General features: G+C 40.8%; 1 protein-coding gene across 3 annotated transcripts in view; it reads left to right on the plus strand.

Annotated features, from left to right (window-relative positions):
• The window catches only part of LOC137625403 (coiled-coil domain-containing protein 102A-like), a 291,278-nt gene that overhangs the window by 150,444 nt on the left and 125,501 nt on the right, over window positions 1–15,333 (plus strand). For all 3 annotated transcript variants that reach the window (XM_068356292.1, XM_068356291.1, XM_068356290.1), the window contains exon 5: window positions 8,642–9,519. In XM_068356292.1, the coding sequence (XP_068212393.1) occupies window positions 8,642–9,519 (878 nt within the window). The remainder of the gene's footprint in view (window positions 1–8,641; window positions 9,520–15,333) is intronic.

The raw sequence follows: 15,333 nt of genomic DNA on the forward strand, positions 1-15,333 counted from the left end.
GGCATCATGCGGAATGGTTCCCGGACCTTCTGCAGCTCCTAACGGAACTTCCGAGAGAACTCCCTCCACGACACGAGCTACTCAAACAACCACATGCCAACATCTTTCACAAAGCCGTAGCTTCGCTTCTACTTCACGCCTGGAGACTATCCAGCATCTCCTCGCAGAGAGAGGTTTTTGCAACAAGTTGCGAACAGGATGTCTGGACACCTGCGAAGGTCATCCGCAGGGGTCTACCAGGCAAAGTGGAGAGTTTTCTGTGGTTGGTGTCGTGGAAGGGGTATCTCTTCACTCGATGCCACTAATCCATCAATAGCAGAGTTCTTCGTGTATTTGTGAGAAGAAATGCGCCTTAAGTCTAGGCTTCAGGCTCAAAGGAGTGGACATTTCTTCTTCGCTGGAACTTTCCCTACTCATACGAAGTTATGAACTTACCTGCCCTCAGTCGGAAGTGAGACCTCCTCCATAGAACGTGGTTCGAGTTCTCAGGTCTCTTAAGAGACCGCCCTATGAACATTACGCCAGGCTTCAGATCGCCACCTGACTTGGAAGACGGTGTTCCTGCTAGCTTTGGCCACGGCCAAGCGAGTCAGTGAACTTCATGGTCTCTCGTATGACATCGCCCATTCAAGGGGATGGGGGAGGTAACGTTCAGATTCGTCCCTTAGTTTGTTGCTAAGACTCCGAATCCGGGAGTGCCGGACCCACGGTTCGACTCTTTCCAGGTTTTGAGTCTTCGTTCTGTAACAGATGACCCAGACCATCTCCTACTGTGCCCAGTAAGGAGTCTGAGGCTGTCTCTTAAAAGAACGGCAGCAGTTCGTCCCCAAGTGCAGACATTGTTTGTGAGCACTGGGAAGACGAAGAGGAGGGTTACCAAGAATACCATCTCGGCATGGATTCGGAAGGTAATATATCTATCCCTGAATCCTGACCCTCCTCCGTCACGTTGCCCTAGAGCACATGATGTCAGGGGCGTAGCTACGTCCCTGGCCTTCAAAAAGAACTTCTCAATGACGCAGGTTCTACATGCAGGTGTGTGGAAGCGTCAGACGACCTTCGCAGCCCACTACCTGCAAGACGTGACCCACAGGAGACTCGAAACGTTCTCTATCGGTCCTGTGGTGGCTGCATAACAGCTGGTTTAAACCTCAGGCTCCTTAATGGACAAGTAGCAGAGGGTTGAGGGATTGTTACCCCGGTCTTAGTCTGCATGAATGAAAAGGTTTTGACTGGCCATTATTCTTTTCTTCATCCTCCCCTCTCTTGGGGAAAGCAGCATCCTGGGTTCTCTGCAGAGCTGACTTCAAACCACTGCAGGTAAACCATGTTTCCTTGTGTTCCTAGTATTAAGTTAATACTGTCACGTCCCCATACCCTGACGAGGTGGTATTGGAAGAGTTCTAGCCTAAAGTTTCCATCTAAAGGACTTCAGGTCAACTTCCTAGGACAAGTCACTCTTCAACCTTCACACACAGTTTACGTAGGCTTCAGCCCTTGCATAGCAAGGTGCTAGCGAGTTGCAGGGACTCCTTATTGTTGAGTGTTGACACACTCAAATATTGAGTCCCTGGGCAAAAGCCAAAAGCCAGTACTGGCCGGGACTTACCACCCTTCCTAAGGGTTGAGTCACCCATATTAAATAGCGTGGTTTGTATTTCAGTTATGGAACAAATGACAAATTCGTAGATAATTTGTATTTTTCCTAACTATACAAACCTTAGCTATTTAATCAAACTTGCCCGCCAGCCCTATCCCCCGTGAAGTCCTACCTCTAAGCAAAGTGAGCTCAGCACAGGTGTGTGTGAGGGGGAGGGGTAGCAAGCTACCCCCCCTACTCCCCACTAACTAGCGGTGGGGTAGTAAACCCTTGTTAAAATTCTAATGGCTCGTCATTTCAGCTACGCTGAAAGTAATTACCCATATTAAATAGCTAAGGTTTGTATAGTTAGGAAAAATACAAATTATCTACGAATTTGTCATATTTGAGTACAGTCAATCCTCTTTCATCGCGATCGTTAGGTAACGGAGAAGAATAAAAAAAAATGAGTAATAATAGAGTTATGGTCAGTCATTATGACAACTTATATTATGTAAAGTCTACTTCAATGTCTTATTCACTTGATAGTTGATTTACCATGAAAAAAAACAGTAACAGCGAAAGAAAGTAATAGCCATCAAACATAATAAGAACCATATTTAAAAATAATAGTAATTGTGTATAATATTTCACAAGATTTACAAAATACCCTCAGTTCACCTATTAATAACAATTATTCAGAAATTCATCATAATATTAAACAGGCCTCAAATTTATGTCTTTATGATGCGAGACTCGGATGACGATAGGAAATGATGAATTTTTGAGAGTCGGCAGCAGGGTTTCTAGAACGTAGTTTCAGATGTAAAAGATGATATTCAGGAACACAGCTTCCGATGACATTCAATCATCCAAGATTTTCTGGTCTTCCTCTAAATTTCAACAGCGTTGTAGAATGTAACGTTTGACCTAGGGGTCACAAGTTACATATCCACAAAAACAACCTTGACTTAGCGATGGCCGAAAACAGTCTCACTTCCAATATGTCAGTGCTTTTCTTTTATACCAGAGACCCGTTTTTTTGTTCTCGAAAGTTTCTGATTGTCCAGGGTGAACTATAATGCTCAATAAGCAAAGCTGGAGACATCAATAAGTTACGAGAAATATCCAGATGCTCTTCTTCTACAATACGTCATCTTAGAGTTACAAATCATTACATTAGTTTAGTCTTAACATTAACATTTAATATGTAAATTAAACCTACTCAAAAGTCCCATAATATAATATCCATAAATTTTATCTGCATATAACTGGTGGTAATATGAATTCTTTGCTTGAGAGAAGCCAGGCACCTTTTAAAACGATAGGTGAACTCTAGTTCCCCTAACCACTGTCTGTGTGTGGTTCTCTAACACCACAAGTAATGCACTACATTATTTTCACGTAGTCCACTAACTGTACTTTAGATTTCATTACAGTACCTGTAATGATCTTCCAAATCGGGTAGTTGAATCGGTAGAGCTTCAAAAGTTTAAAGTTGCAGCAAATGTTTTCATGTTGAACAGACGGACATGTCTTTTTATAGTTTATATATGACATATCTGTTTTGATGTTGTTACTGTTTGTAGAATGATTTATTGTTAATTTGTTCTCATCATTTATTTATTTCCTTATTTCCTTTCCTCACTGGGCTATTTTTCCCTATCGGAGCCCTTGGGCTTATAGCATCTTGCTTTTCCAACTAGGATTGTAGCTTGGCTAGTAATAATAATAATGATAATTGTACCAGAAGGCATTATACAAACTCCTATTTCTACATTCTTTCATTAATAAACTAAGTCATCTCTAACACTGAGTAAACTACTGTACTTATAAATTTTATTATATTTTCTACACAATCCCAAATTTTTAGAATTAACTATTTAATTCTATTATCAAGTTTGTGATATATAATTTAGTTATAATTAATTTTAACGTTAATATGATTTCCCTCTACCCTAACATTACATTAAAATTTCAATGTATCATCCTTTCAATTTATTTTCCTTCCTTTCATAGTTTTTAATTATTTTTAGCTTATTTCTTCCTTTTGAAAATATTTGATTCCCTTCTGTATGATAGATTACAATAATTTTAGTTTAGGTCATTGGAATGAATTAATTAGTCCACATTCAGTGGAATATTATCATATAATATTTCATCTTCCATTCTTCCGTCTTTCCTGTTTGTCTTTCATTTTGATTAACACACATTTTTATTGTTCTTTTCAGTCTATGTTTATTCTGTCTATCCTTTCTTATTGTGTATTATCCCTTTTCTTTTTGAGCCTTATTTCCTTTTTTTCACACAAAATGTTGTGTTAATTTTACTTGATGCAGATTTTGTAAATAGATGATTTTACTGCATAAATCATGGGTATCCTTTCCTGTATCTCATTGAGGTGCACACTTACTTGATTATTATAGATTATTCTAACAGTAAACAGTTCAAGTTTTTCAATAAAATCATCTTAAAGTATTTCACCACATCCCAATTTAGCCATTACCTCACCAAAGGTTGGGTTATTAGTAGAATTTAGCATTCTTTTGATAGCTGTTGGCTTACTGCAACCAAAAAATCGACGTACGGTATCTACCCCAGTAAAGGTATAAACACCTAAAGCCGAAGAAGCAAATTTTTCGTGATGGGAACGGTAATTAGCATGAATGATATGTTGTTGAATCTCTTGATCTCTTCCTGTACATACACATATATTCAGTTGGATAGCTGTCATATGAAGCTATATTCCATACGTTGGTATCCTCAAAATCAAGCATAACAGCATGATAAAAAGCTCGAGTGTCAGCTTCACAAGCTGAAACACGATGTCTGATACCTACGAAGATCCTCAGCGTCAGTCTACCAGGCTAAGTGGACTGTCTTCTGTGGTTGTTGTTGTGGAAGGGTTATCTCTCTCTCCAATGCCTCTATTCCAGTAATAGCGTAGTTCCTTTTATACCCTCGGGAGGGAAAGCTTCTATATCTGTCTTGGCGGTGAAAGGCTACCACTCAGCCTGAAGCCTTGCCTTTAGACTGAAAGGAGTTGATCTTTCCTCATCGTTGGAGTTGTCTCTCCTCATTCAAAGTTATGAGCTCACTTGCCCCCAGTCGGAAGCTTGACTTCCTTGGAACATGGTTCACATCCTTCCGTCTCTGAAGGGTGCTCCCTACGAGCCATTACGCCAGGCAACATATTGCCACTTCACTTTGAAGAAGGTATCATTACTGTACTCATGTTGGCTTCAGCCAAGAGAGTTGGTGAGATTCATGGTCTATCCTACGACATCGCCCATTCAAGGTGGGGGGGGGAGTACACTTGGCTTCATCCCTGAGTTTATGGCTAAGACTCAAAGTCCGGGAGTACTGGATCCTAGATTCGGGCCCTTTCAGATTGGGAGTCTTCGTTCTATAACTAATGATTCAGATCAGCTGTTACTTTGCCCAGTGAGGGATTTCAGGGACAGTATTACCTTAAATGCACTTCAGCAGCTCGCCCCACAGTGTCAGCACTCTTCGTCAGAACGGGAAAGGTCAAAAGGAGGGTCACAAAGAACACCATCTCAGCTTGGATTTGCGGGGTCATTAACTATGCAGTGAATGCTGATCCTCCTTCTGCTCGTCAACCTAGAGCTCATGACGTCAGGGTCATAAGTATGACCCATGTCCCTGGCGTTTAAACGTAACTACAGTGTGGTGCAAGTATTACAAGCTTGTGTGTGGAAGGGTCAAACGACCTTCACTGTCCACTACCTGCAAGACGTGACCTACAGGAGAATGGAGACATTCTCTATAAGTCCTATGGTGGCTGCACAACTAGTGGTTTAGAATGCCTCAAGCTCCTTGATAGACAAGTAGCAGATGGTTGAGGGCATAGGTTACCTGGGATTAGTCTGGGATGAATGTGTAAGAATGACTGGCTCTTTCTTTCTTTCATCTCCTCCACTCTTAGGGAACAGCCCCTTAGGTCCTCTGCACGCTTGCCTCACCTAGTTACAGGTAATAACCATTTCCCTTGTGTAACCTTGTATAGATTTCATATTTGTCTATGTCCCTGATACTCCCTGTAAGGGGTATTGGGAAAAGTCTATGGTTGATATCAACATTGCTATTTAGTTCGAAATATTCTTACCTAGACAGACATATTGCAGGTTGCTCAGGCTGCTAACCGTGCATTGCACAGAATTGTAGTGAGGTGTCTTTGTTTTTCCGAGTACGGGCCAAGCCTGTACGTGAAAATCCTGGTTTAATGGCCAAGCCAGTGGTCGGACTTCCAATTTCCTAATGGGTGAGGCACTGCTATTAGGTAGTGTAAGGTTTGTAGAATGTCGGAACAAATAACATATGTGAAAGTAAATTGTATTTTTCCTAAGGATACCAATTGTCCCACCATCACCTGTCACCCATAAGTCCTGCCTGCAAAAAAAAATGGCTTGGATATACTAGTGTGTGAGTGAGAGGGGTAGCTGTTACTCCCCACTATCACTCACTACCCCCCCCCTCCCCCCTGCTAAGTAGCGGGTTGGGTAGTTGCCACCTCGTTTAAAAGTCTTAATGGCTAGTCTTCCAGCTTTGCCGAAAGATAATCTTTTATAAATAGCGTAATATTTGTATCGTTAGGAAAATTACAAATTATTTTCAAATTTGTCACACTTTATGCATTTAGATGATTTATAATTGTGATGAAATGGGATGAGTCACAGTTGCTCAGATAAGCATTTTTATTACAGTATTATTATTATCATTATTATTACAAGCTAAGCTGCAACCCTAGTTGGAAAAGCAGGATGCTATAAGCCCAAGAGTTCCAACAAGGAATAATAGCCCAGTGAAGAAAGCAAATAAGGAAATAAACAACCTTCAAGAGAAGTAATGAACAATCAAAATAAAATATTTTAAGAACAGTAACAAAATTAAATTAGGTCTTTTATATGAACTATAATAACTTCAAAACCCAAGAAGCAAGTAAGATAGAATAGTGTGCACGAGTGTACCCTCAAGCAAGAGAACTCCATCCCAAGACAGTGAAAGGCCATGGTACAGAGTCTATGGCACTACCCAAGACCAGAGAACAATGGTTTGATTTTAGAGTGTCCTTCTCCTAGAAGAGCTGCTTACCATAGCTAAAGAGTCTCATCTACCGTTACCCGTAAGAGGAAAGTAGCCACTGAACAATTACAGTGCAGGAGTTAACCCCTTGAGAGAAGAAGAATTGTTTGGTAATCTCAATGTTGTCAAGTGTATGAGGACAGAGGAGAATGTGGAAAGAATAGGCCACATTATTAGGTGTATGTGTAGGTAAAAGAAAAATGATCTGTAACCAGAGAGAAGTATCCAATGTAGCACTGTCTGGAAGTACTGTAGTGGGACTATTTCAGGGAAATTACTGAAAAGAAGAAAGGAACAGAACTAGTATTGCATCAAATTTCATAAAGATATTTGTAATGAAGATTATGCCAGAGCCTTTGTAGTTCGTTGAGATGGAACAAGTATAAAATTCCAAGAGTTGGTACCGATAAACACATTTTAAAAGGGAAATAAACACAAGAACACCACCTAACTTAATGATCCCCACCAAATCTTGGACCTGTATCCTTACATAGCGGGATGGCTATGTGCCCCAAGTAACCCCTCCCCCTCATTAGCCTGCCGTATTCTTAGGTTACACTCCAAAATCAAACCATTGTTCTCTAGTCTTGGATAGTGCCATAGCCTCTGTACCATGGTCTTCCACTGTCTTGGGTTAGAGTTTTCTTGCTTGAGGGTACAAATCGGGCACACTATTCTGTCTTATTTCTCTTCCTTTTCTTTTGTTAAAGTATTTATAGTTTATATAGGAAATATTTATTTTAATGTTGTTACTGTTTATAAAATATTTAATTTTTCCTTGTTTCCTTTCCTTACTGGGCTATTTTCCCTATTTGGGCCCCTGGGCTTATAGTACTGTATCTTGCTTTTCCGACTAGGGTTGTAGCTTAGTAAGTAAGTAAGTAAGTAATAATAATAATAATAATAATAATAATAATAATAATAATAATAATAATAATAATAATAATAATAATAATACTACTACTGTACTGTATAAGAATGGCTTCACCCACGGGCAAGGTAACACTAAATCATAATATTTCGTAAATCATAAATTACCTTTTATCTGAGAGAGAGATAGAATTTTCCCCCATAAAGAAACACTATTTAAAAAGTAGTAAGAAAGTTTACTCCTGTCCCATGATGTCTGTTGCCAGATGAGAGGTCGGAAACTTTAAAAACATTGATTTGAAAAGTCTTTTATTGAGGGTAAGTTGTGGTTATTGTTTTTATTATGCATCCCCAAAGTAGCTTCTTGATTTCATTGTCCATATTGAACAGTGGTGTACTTGAACTATTTGTTTGAAGTTGATTACTTCTACGAGAATTTTTGTCGATCTTCCGTAGAGTGTTTTATGTCTTGTCAAATGGAACTGCACAAACTGGACGGTTCTCTCTGTAGCGCTAATTAATCTGTGATAGTTTCGCCCTTCAGTTTAATAGTTTGACTTATTTCTAGAACTATAAAGTGTATTAATCTCCCTCTTTACTTTATTGATAAACATCGAAATAACATCATAAAGCTTTATTAGATCTAGCCTCATTTCATTATTGCTATAGAAGGAAACTTATAACACTTTATGTTCCATGTACATGTTCATTTCATGCACCATGTTGTGCTTGAATAAAGAATAAAACTTTATTATTACTGATTTATATTTGTTTATAGTATTTAGATCAATGGTTCCTAACTTGTTGGTACAATATTTTTCTACAAGGTCTTTGTACCTAATTACTAAGAATATCAGAATCGTCTAAAATTAATTTAATTTTTTCCTTAGTAAAAGTACTCTACAGTAATTTCAATACTCCTTATTTTGATTATGACTGTAGTCAGAGGGGGGATAATTGAAGCTATTAGTAAATATGCCCTCTAGTACAAATAGGTTTGGACCCATTACTTAGATTGTTCTATGTGTTTGATGTTGTGTTTTCAAAGTAGCTCTTCCTTGTTTGAAATAACATGTTTTGTTTCAGACCAATAACAAAGAGGAGTCGCCGGAACGGGACGGCAGTACCCCAGTACGGCCGACTGCTCCCCAAACTGAAATGGAGAAGTTATCTAGTGACGAGTTGCAGTTCATTCGAGATGCTAAAAACACAAATTTCAGCCTTCTTGAAGAAATGTTTGGTTCTCAAGGCATAGGGGTTCAGCCGAGCGACGAAGATATCGTCAAGAACATCGAAGAAGACGGCCCTGATCGGGAGGAACTCGTTCAGAGGGCTGTGGAAAATGTGTGCGTGTATGTTCACAAGGCGAGCGAAGCTTCACGCCTGAGGGAAAAGTGTTGCGCCGGTCGAGAAGTCAAAGACTTGATATGCGATGAATATCTGAAGGAGAGTTCAGTTAAAGAATTCCCTGAAAACTCGCATCAACCGCAGAGGGAAAATGATGTGGAGGAGAAGCTGAATGACCAGCAACTGCAGGAAGAAAATGAAGTCTTTAAGGATAACACTGCTTTGCCACCTGCCGGAAGTTCCAATAGCAGTAGTCAGCCGTCCCCATCTCACAGAATCTCGGTTATGTCTGACCCGTTACCCGATACTTGCCACATAAATCCTAGAATATCCGCTGTGTCGGATCCCTTGAGTGAACTGTGCGGAGACAGTGAATACAGTGAAGGTGGATACGAAGATTCCGTGCGTAACGATAGAATTAACAATAGTCGCGATGCTTGTAGAAGGGGTTGGAGAACTAGCGGTGGTTGTAGTTCAAATGGAATTAATAGTTTGGTTAGTGGGTCTGTGATGGATGATACTGGGATAACTCCTGAGCAGGAAAGCTTGGAACAGCAAGTTACAATGCTCAAGTTACGTCTTGATGAAGCGACAAAAACTATACAGGCTGAAAGAGAGTAAGTAATAGGTTTAATGGAATTCTTTGCTCTAGTTGTCTTGATTATTTCATTTTTTTTTAAGTCAGTCATACAATATTTCAAGTAAAGTTAATTGTTTGAGAACAAAGTTTAAAAAAAACTGTATCAAACTAGAAACTAAAAATAATCAAACATACTAGGGGAATATTTTTATAATGATTTAATTTGTGTTGTTATTTTTGTCATGTTAGGTACAGTTTTGCTATTGTCATTTAAGGGTTTTTTCCTTTTGTTATTTAGCTACCATTGCTAAGACGAACCAAAAGTAGTGCATGTTCGAAACGATTTCTACATGTACTATGATAAAAACAATGTGCTGCTTTAATGGTGACATTGTGAAGTTATTCTAACAACTTTGTTAGAAAATGTAGTCAATGGATTAACCTATGAAAAAGACAACAATTGCCTCTGGTACTTTGTCTTTAACTGCTGAATCAAGGATGTCCTCATATGTAGAAAATCTCCCCAATATTAGTCGAGTCATAACTACGGAGAAGGTTTGTCAACAGGATTTTGAATCTTCCAAACACTGCAGCTTTCACCTTACAGTATTTTCTACTCTGCTGTCTTAATTCATTTATATTAACCCCCCCATTCTAATACCCATTCAATTTTATCCAAACAGCACTCTCATGATCATCCATTCTTTATTTCTCTTAGTATTAGTGAATCATACATCCTTTCGTATTTTATTGACAGCCCTTCTTCCTAAAAAACTAAATACTTTACATTCATGTCTTTTCAGTCATGATAACCCTTTGTTCCAACAAAAATGAAAAACGTTGTTCTTTAATGGGAGTATGGCTTCGGTAAAGATGGAATGGCCAGTGGATGGTGGTGGAAGCCCTGCTCACCCATCATTTAGCAAAACTAGCACTTTCTACTTCAGCTACAAGCAGTGCAGATTTACTCTTGCCGTCTTACAAATTTTGGGTGTTTTAATTTTATCTCTTTCTCTTTCCAAAATAAATAGATAACTGCAAAGACATGCAGCTGTCTCCGGGTAAACCATGTAAGAAGTATGGCAAGGTTATGTATAGGTCTGCTGTTTAAAGGTTTAAATGTTACTCATGAATGGCTGAGGCAAGGGACAGTGACATTGCCCTATCAAGCAGGACATTATCTTAGAGACTGGCCATATTACATATGATCAGCACCCATGCCTCCTCTCCACCCAAGCTAGAACCAATGAGAGCCAAGCAATGGCTGCTGATGACTCAGCAAATAGACCTATAGGCTTCCTCAAACCCCCATTGTTAGCTCACAAGGCTGGTGAAGTTGCAGCGACCAAAGGAACTAACACGTTTGAGTGGGACTTGAACCCCAATCTGGCAATCTCCAGGCAAGGATGCTACCACCCCATCATTTGTATGTGTTTTTTGCAGGGTGTATTAATGTTTGTAGTCATCTCTTTGTGACAAGGGCAAGATGTGGCTGCCTCTGCTGCAGGTGGAGTTTGCTAAAAAGGACACTTCAGAATTATCTTTTGTGTCACAAAATTTGTTTCCGAAGAAAGGTAATACTTCCTTTTATTTTGGTGTTTCTTTACCTGCTATCTCTCCCTCAGGTTCCTCTCAGGCTGAGTTACTGGAGGAATTTGTGTGGGGAGTGAACCATGTCTCCCCCGCAGGGTAATCCTCAGGTAAAGTGGGAGTACTGCCTGTCCCTAATGAAGATAATACTCTTTTGCCTTTTTCTTTGAAGGTCTTCTGTAGCTATGCAGATCAATGACAGCTACTTGGACCCAAGGAAGTTGTGGTATTTCTCAGGCATCATTGGTACTCTGTCAGGGGGAAAACTAATGAAAGTATTGGCTGCTACCATGACTTCTGAAGCATCCCCTGATGTGACTTTCCCATCTCCTACTATACATATTGAGGCACTGGTGATTGTAGCACCTGCTGGTGTGGTCTTTTTTCCTGTTGAAGAACCTTGGGAGAGTCTTTATTAGCCCTCTAGACCTTGCCCTGAAGAATGTTGGCAAGAAGCAACAGCTTTTGTTAGGTTTGTAAGAGTCTGTTTTTTTCTAGAAAGAACAAGACGTAGTCATTGAAAAAATCCTGGGAGACCGATCGACACAAGTCATGTATAACTCCGACCAATCTTTTCCCGCTTACACTAGCCAGGGAAGGTATCTTGGTATGTGGTCCAGGAGTATTCACTCCTGCTATCAGTAATCTTGTATCAGACAGGGCATAAGCACTGTTGGTCAGTATGAAGACTACCGTCTTTCTCTTTGTTTTCTTGGAGGCCCGATGTTCACTTCAGTCCCACTCACTTAAGATACTTCCGTACCAAAGAGAGAGAAGTTTGATTGAGAAAGAGCAATAGATAGAGAAACAAGGGGTGGGGGGGGGAGGAACTAGCAATCTATTTCCTCACTTTTATGACTGACGAGACATTCCTTCACATGAGTTTCACCGGACTACAATCCTCGGTCTCCTCGCAATCGGTTTTCAAGTGATCTATCACTCTATATGATTGGTCACATCATGACTCCCTGGTCATTAGACATTTTCATTTGCTCATACAGTGGGGAGCAAGATCACCTGTTACCTCTTTTTTCCATGTGTGGCATGTCCAGATGCATGGAAATTCCCATGTGCATGAATGACTGGCAACAAGAATAACACCACCATCCAGGACTGCTCTGAGCACTCTTACGAGCACAGACATGCTCCATCGCATTCTTGTGATCGGTGACAAGGTCCTTCACCACTTAGCGACAGTTATGTATGCGTCACCCGAAAAATCACTTATGAACATGAAACAAAAAGATAAATTTATGATGTACTTTGCCAATCTCTGCCAGGGATGAGTGACTAAGGTAGTTTGGTTTCTGATCAGTGGATACACTCTTCGCTGCAATCTTGGTCCAGATCATACTTATTCTACTAGGAAAGAAGTGTCTTCAAAGGTAATTATATAGACCAGTGAGGAAGCCTCTCAGCCTTTCAACACCCCAATGATCCTTGACTTCAGTCTGGCACTGGTGGATGCAGAGAACCCCTAGAGAGGCTGTTAATTTTTCAACCTTTTTCACTCATTCGGAGTGAGGTGAAATGAACTTGTAGAGGCTACCATGGCTCATATAACAATGGGAACTGTAGTCATTGATCAGTGTTTCGTCACCCCTCTAGGATTGAGAATCTCTCTGGTGTTGCCAATGTTGAGATCTTGTTTGAATGACCTTGGACAGAGTAAGTTCTTAGATTTTTGGATCTGAAAACTGACTGCAGTGTAACTGGTCGGGTAAGATCCTACCACCTGCTGTCTCTCGTCGTAATAGATTTTACGTAGCTGAGGCTGTGATCTCCTTTCCTCTTCCCGTTGATCCCCCAATTTGTACTTTAATTACAGGATTACTATTGGGGAGACTTGAGGCTCAATGCACAGTCTTTCCAGCATTTGAGTCTGCTGCCATCAAACATCTTCCATGGCTAGTCTTCAGGCGCCTTCCTGGATCAACCAGTGATCCTGTGCTGTCACCTACTTCATGAATACTTAGGATTTGAGATGTTGGCAAATAACAGAAAGTTAGTTCTGTGTGATGTAGACACAGTGACATTTATTGCATGCTAATCAGCTAACTAATGGGTCAGTTGGATAATGAAGAGGAATGATGCTGTTGTTTCCCAATTCTCCAGGCAAGTTGGATAGAAGGCACCATTGGCATTGAGGAGTGGTGCTTTAGACGACATTTCTCTTTCCTCAGAAGGACATAGAAGCAATGGTGGAGAAGTGGGGGAAGGATGACCATGAATACCTCATCTACAGTTAAGTTACCTTCAGGCGTCCAGACCCTTCAAAGGCACCTATTGTTTTAGCTACTCCATTTGAATTGGCTTTGAAGAAAACTCCGGCTGCATAAAAAGCCTGATCAGGACCTCCAGTTGCTGCATCCTCTAGGAAAGGTGCTGACAGTTCTCAACCCTTTGGTGCCTTGTCTGGTCAGTTAAGGAGGGGCAGTAGATCTTAAAAGGGAGGAAGGGGATGCTGAAGTCAACAGGCTCCTCTTCCCATTTGGCAAGGTGTTAGTGACAGGGATTAGTGCAGCGGGTTGTAGAAGTCCTTTGGGATAGATACCGTCTACCCTTTGAAGATCTTGGCGCTCTGATGGTATTTCAGTTAACCTCCAAAATCGGCAAAAACTCTGACTTTGTCGGAAGAGGTGAAAGCGATGAAGAAGAAGATTGCACTCTAAATCATTTGAGACAGTTCTCTGTGGTTCTACAGTTGCTCTTCTTGGTGGAAAAGTCGACCTGTGGCTTGAGACCAGTCGTTGATCTCTCTTCACTGAACAAGTTTGTTCATCAAACACCATTCAGTCTGCCATTAGAGAGTCAGACTTCATACTTTAGGTGGACCTGAAGGACACATGTTTCTAAATATTGTACCCAGCTATTTGTCCAACAGAAAGAACATTTGCTTTGTCCTTGAAGGAGTAGTGTGGCACTTTAAAGCCCTGTACTTTGAAGTATCTATTACTCCTCAAGTGTTTTATTTTGTTTCAGCTTGGGTGTACTCTTAACAGGATACATCTTTCAAGGTATGTCAATGACTTATCTCGACAACCGGCGGGTCCTAGCATCTTCCGAGAGGCAGTTGCTTCAGGATTGAGATTAGTTGCTCTCTTTTTGTCACAATCTGGTGATCGTGGTAAATTGGGAAATGTTGAGTTTTATGTAAGCTCAAGGAGAGGATGAAGTATCTGGGCATTCTGTTAAAAAGAGCAGCAGTGAGTCTTCACATCAGATGGTCATATCTGCAAGCTGAAAGAGGCAGTGCAACTGTTTTTGCTTAAGTGAGAACCCTTGGTTTGGCCTTGGCAATGTACTCTGAGTCATCCTTTCTTGGAGAAAGTTGTTCCATACTGGGGTTTCCACCAGGGATCCGCTTCAGTGGTGTGCGAAACGTCACTGGTCGTAAGCCAGCGGTTTGGGGATTGCATCTTGATTAAGCGGAGTAAGAGGTACAGGACTATCTTTTCTGGTGGCTCAATGATGAAAACCTCATCATGGGAAGTCCATTCAATTCCCCAACTTCAGAGATGCTTCTGTTCTTGGACGTATCCAATGAGGAATTGGGTGCACAGCTCGGGGGCCAAGTTGATTCAGGGGTGTGGTCCCCAGAGTTAAAGCATCTGTACACTGACCTGTTGGAAATACAGTTTAAACAGTGTATCTAGCACTACAAATTTTCCAACAGTTTGAGAGGGCACTCGGTAGTGCTGGCGAGTGACAAAACTACTGTTGCAGGATACGTCATCAAGCAAGGAGGAACTGTCTTGTACTGTTTACAAGTTCGTGAAGCAGGTGCACATGCGGGCAGGAAAAAGTGCTGTAGAGTTGTGAGGGAGTTTCATTCCACACAGAGAAATGCACTAAAAGAGAGGATTAGTCACCAGGGTCAGGTTGTAGACTTGGAAGTGGTCCTTACATCCTCACACAACAGCAGCAAGGCTTCTTGCTCTCTGGGGATCAACCAGCAATCGATCAGTTTCCCACAAGGCTGAACATGAAACTCCCTATGTTCTGATCACTCATTCCAGATCCTTGGACAACGTTCGATGATGTTTTTCAACATCCTACGGAAAAGGTGGATGCTTATGTCTTTCCTCCCTCTTGTCAGAATCACTGATTAATCAACAGTATTGACAACATCGAATATGAGCATAACCTGCTTGTTAACAGAAGTAAACTGGTAACCAACTCTCTCTTCAATGTCTTCCCCACCTTCAGAGGTATATTCACTGGGTGGAGTCCCTTGCCCTCCTTGGGTGGGGATGATCCA

This window comes from Palaemon carinicauda, chromosome 32 (genome assembly GCF_036898095.1).
Source record: "Palaemon carinicauda isolate YSFRI2023 chromosome 32, ASM3689809v2, whole genome shotgun sequence".
Taxonomy (NCBI): domain Eukaryota; kingdom Metazoa; phylum Arthropoda; class Malacostraca; order Decapoda; family Palaemonidae; genus Palaemon; species Palaemon carinicauda.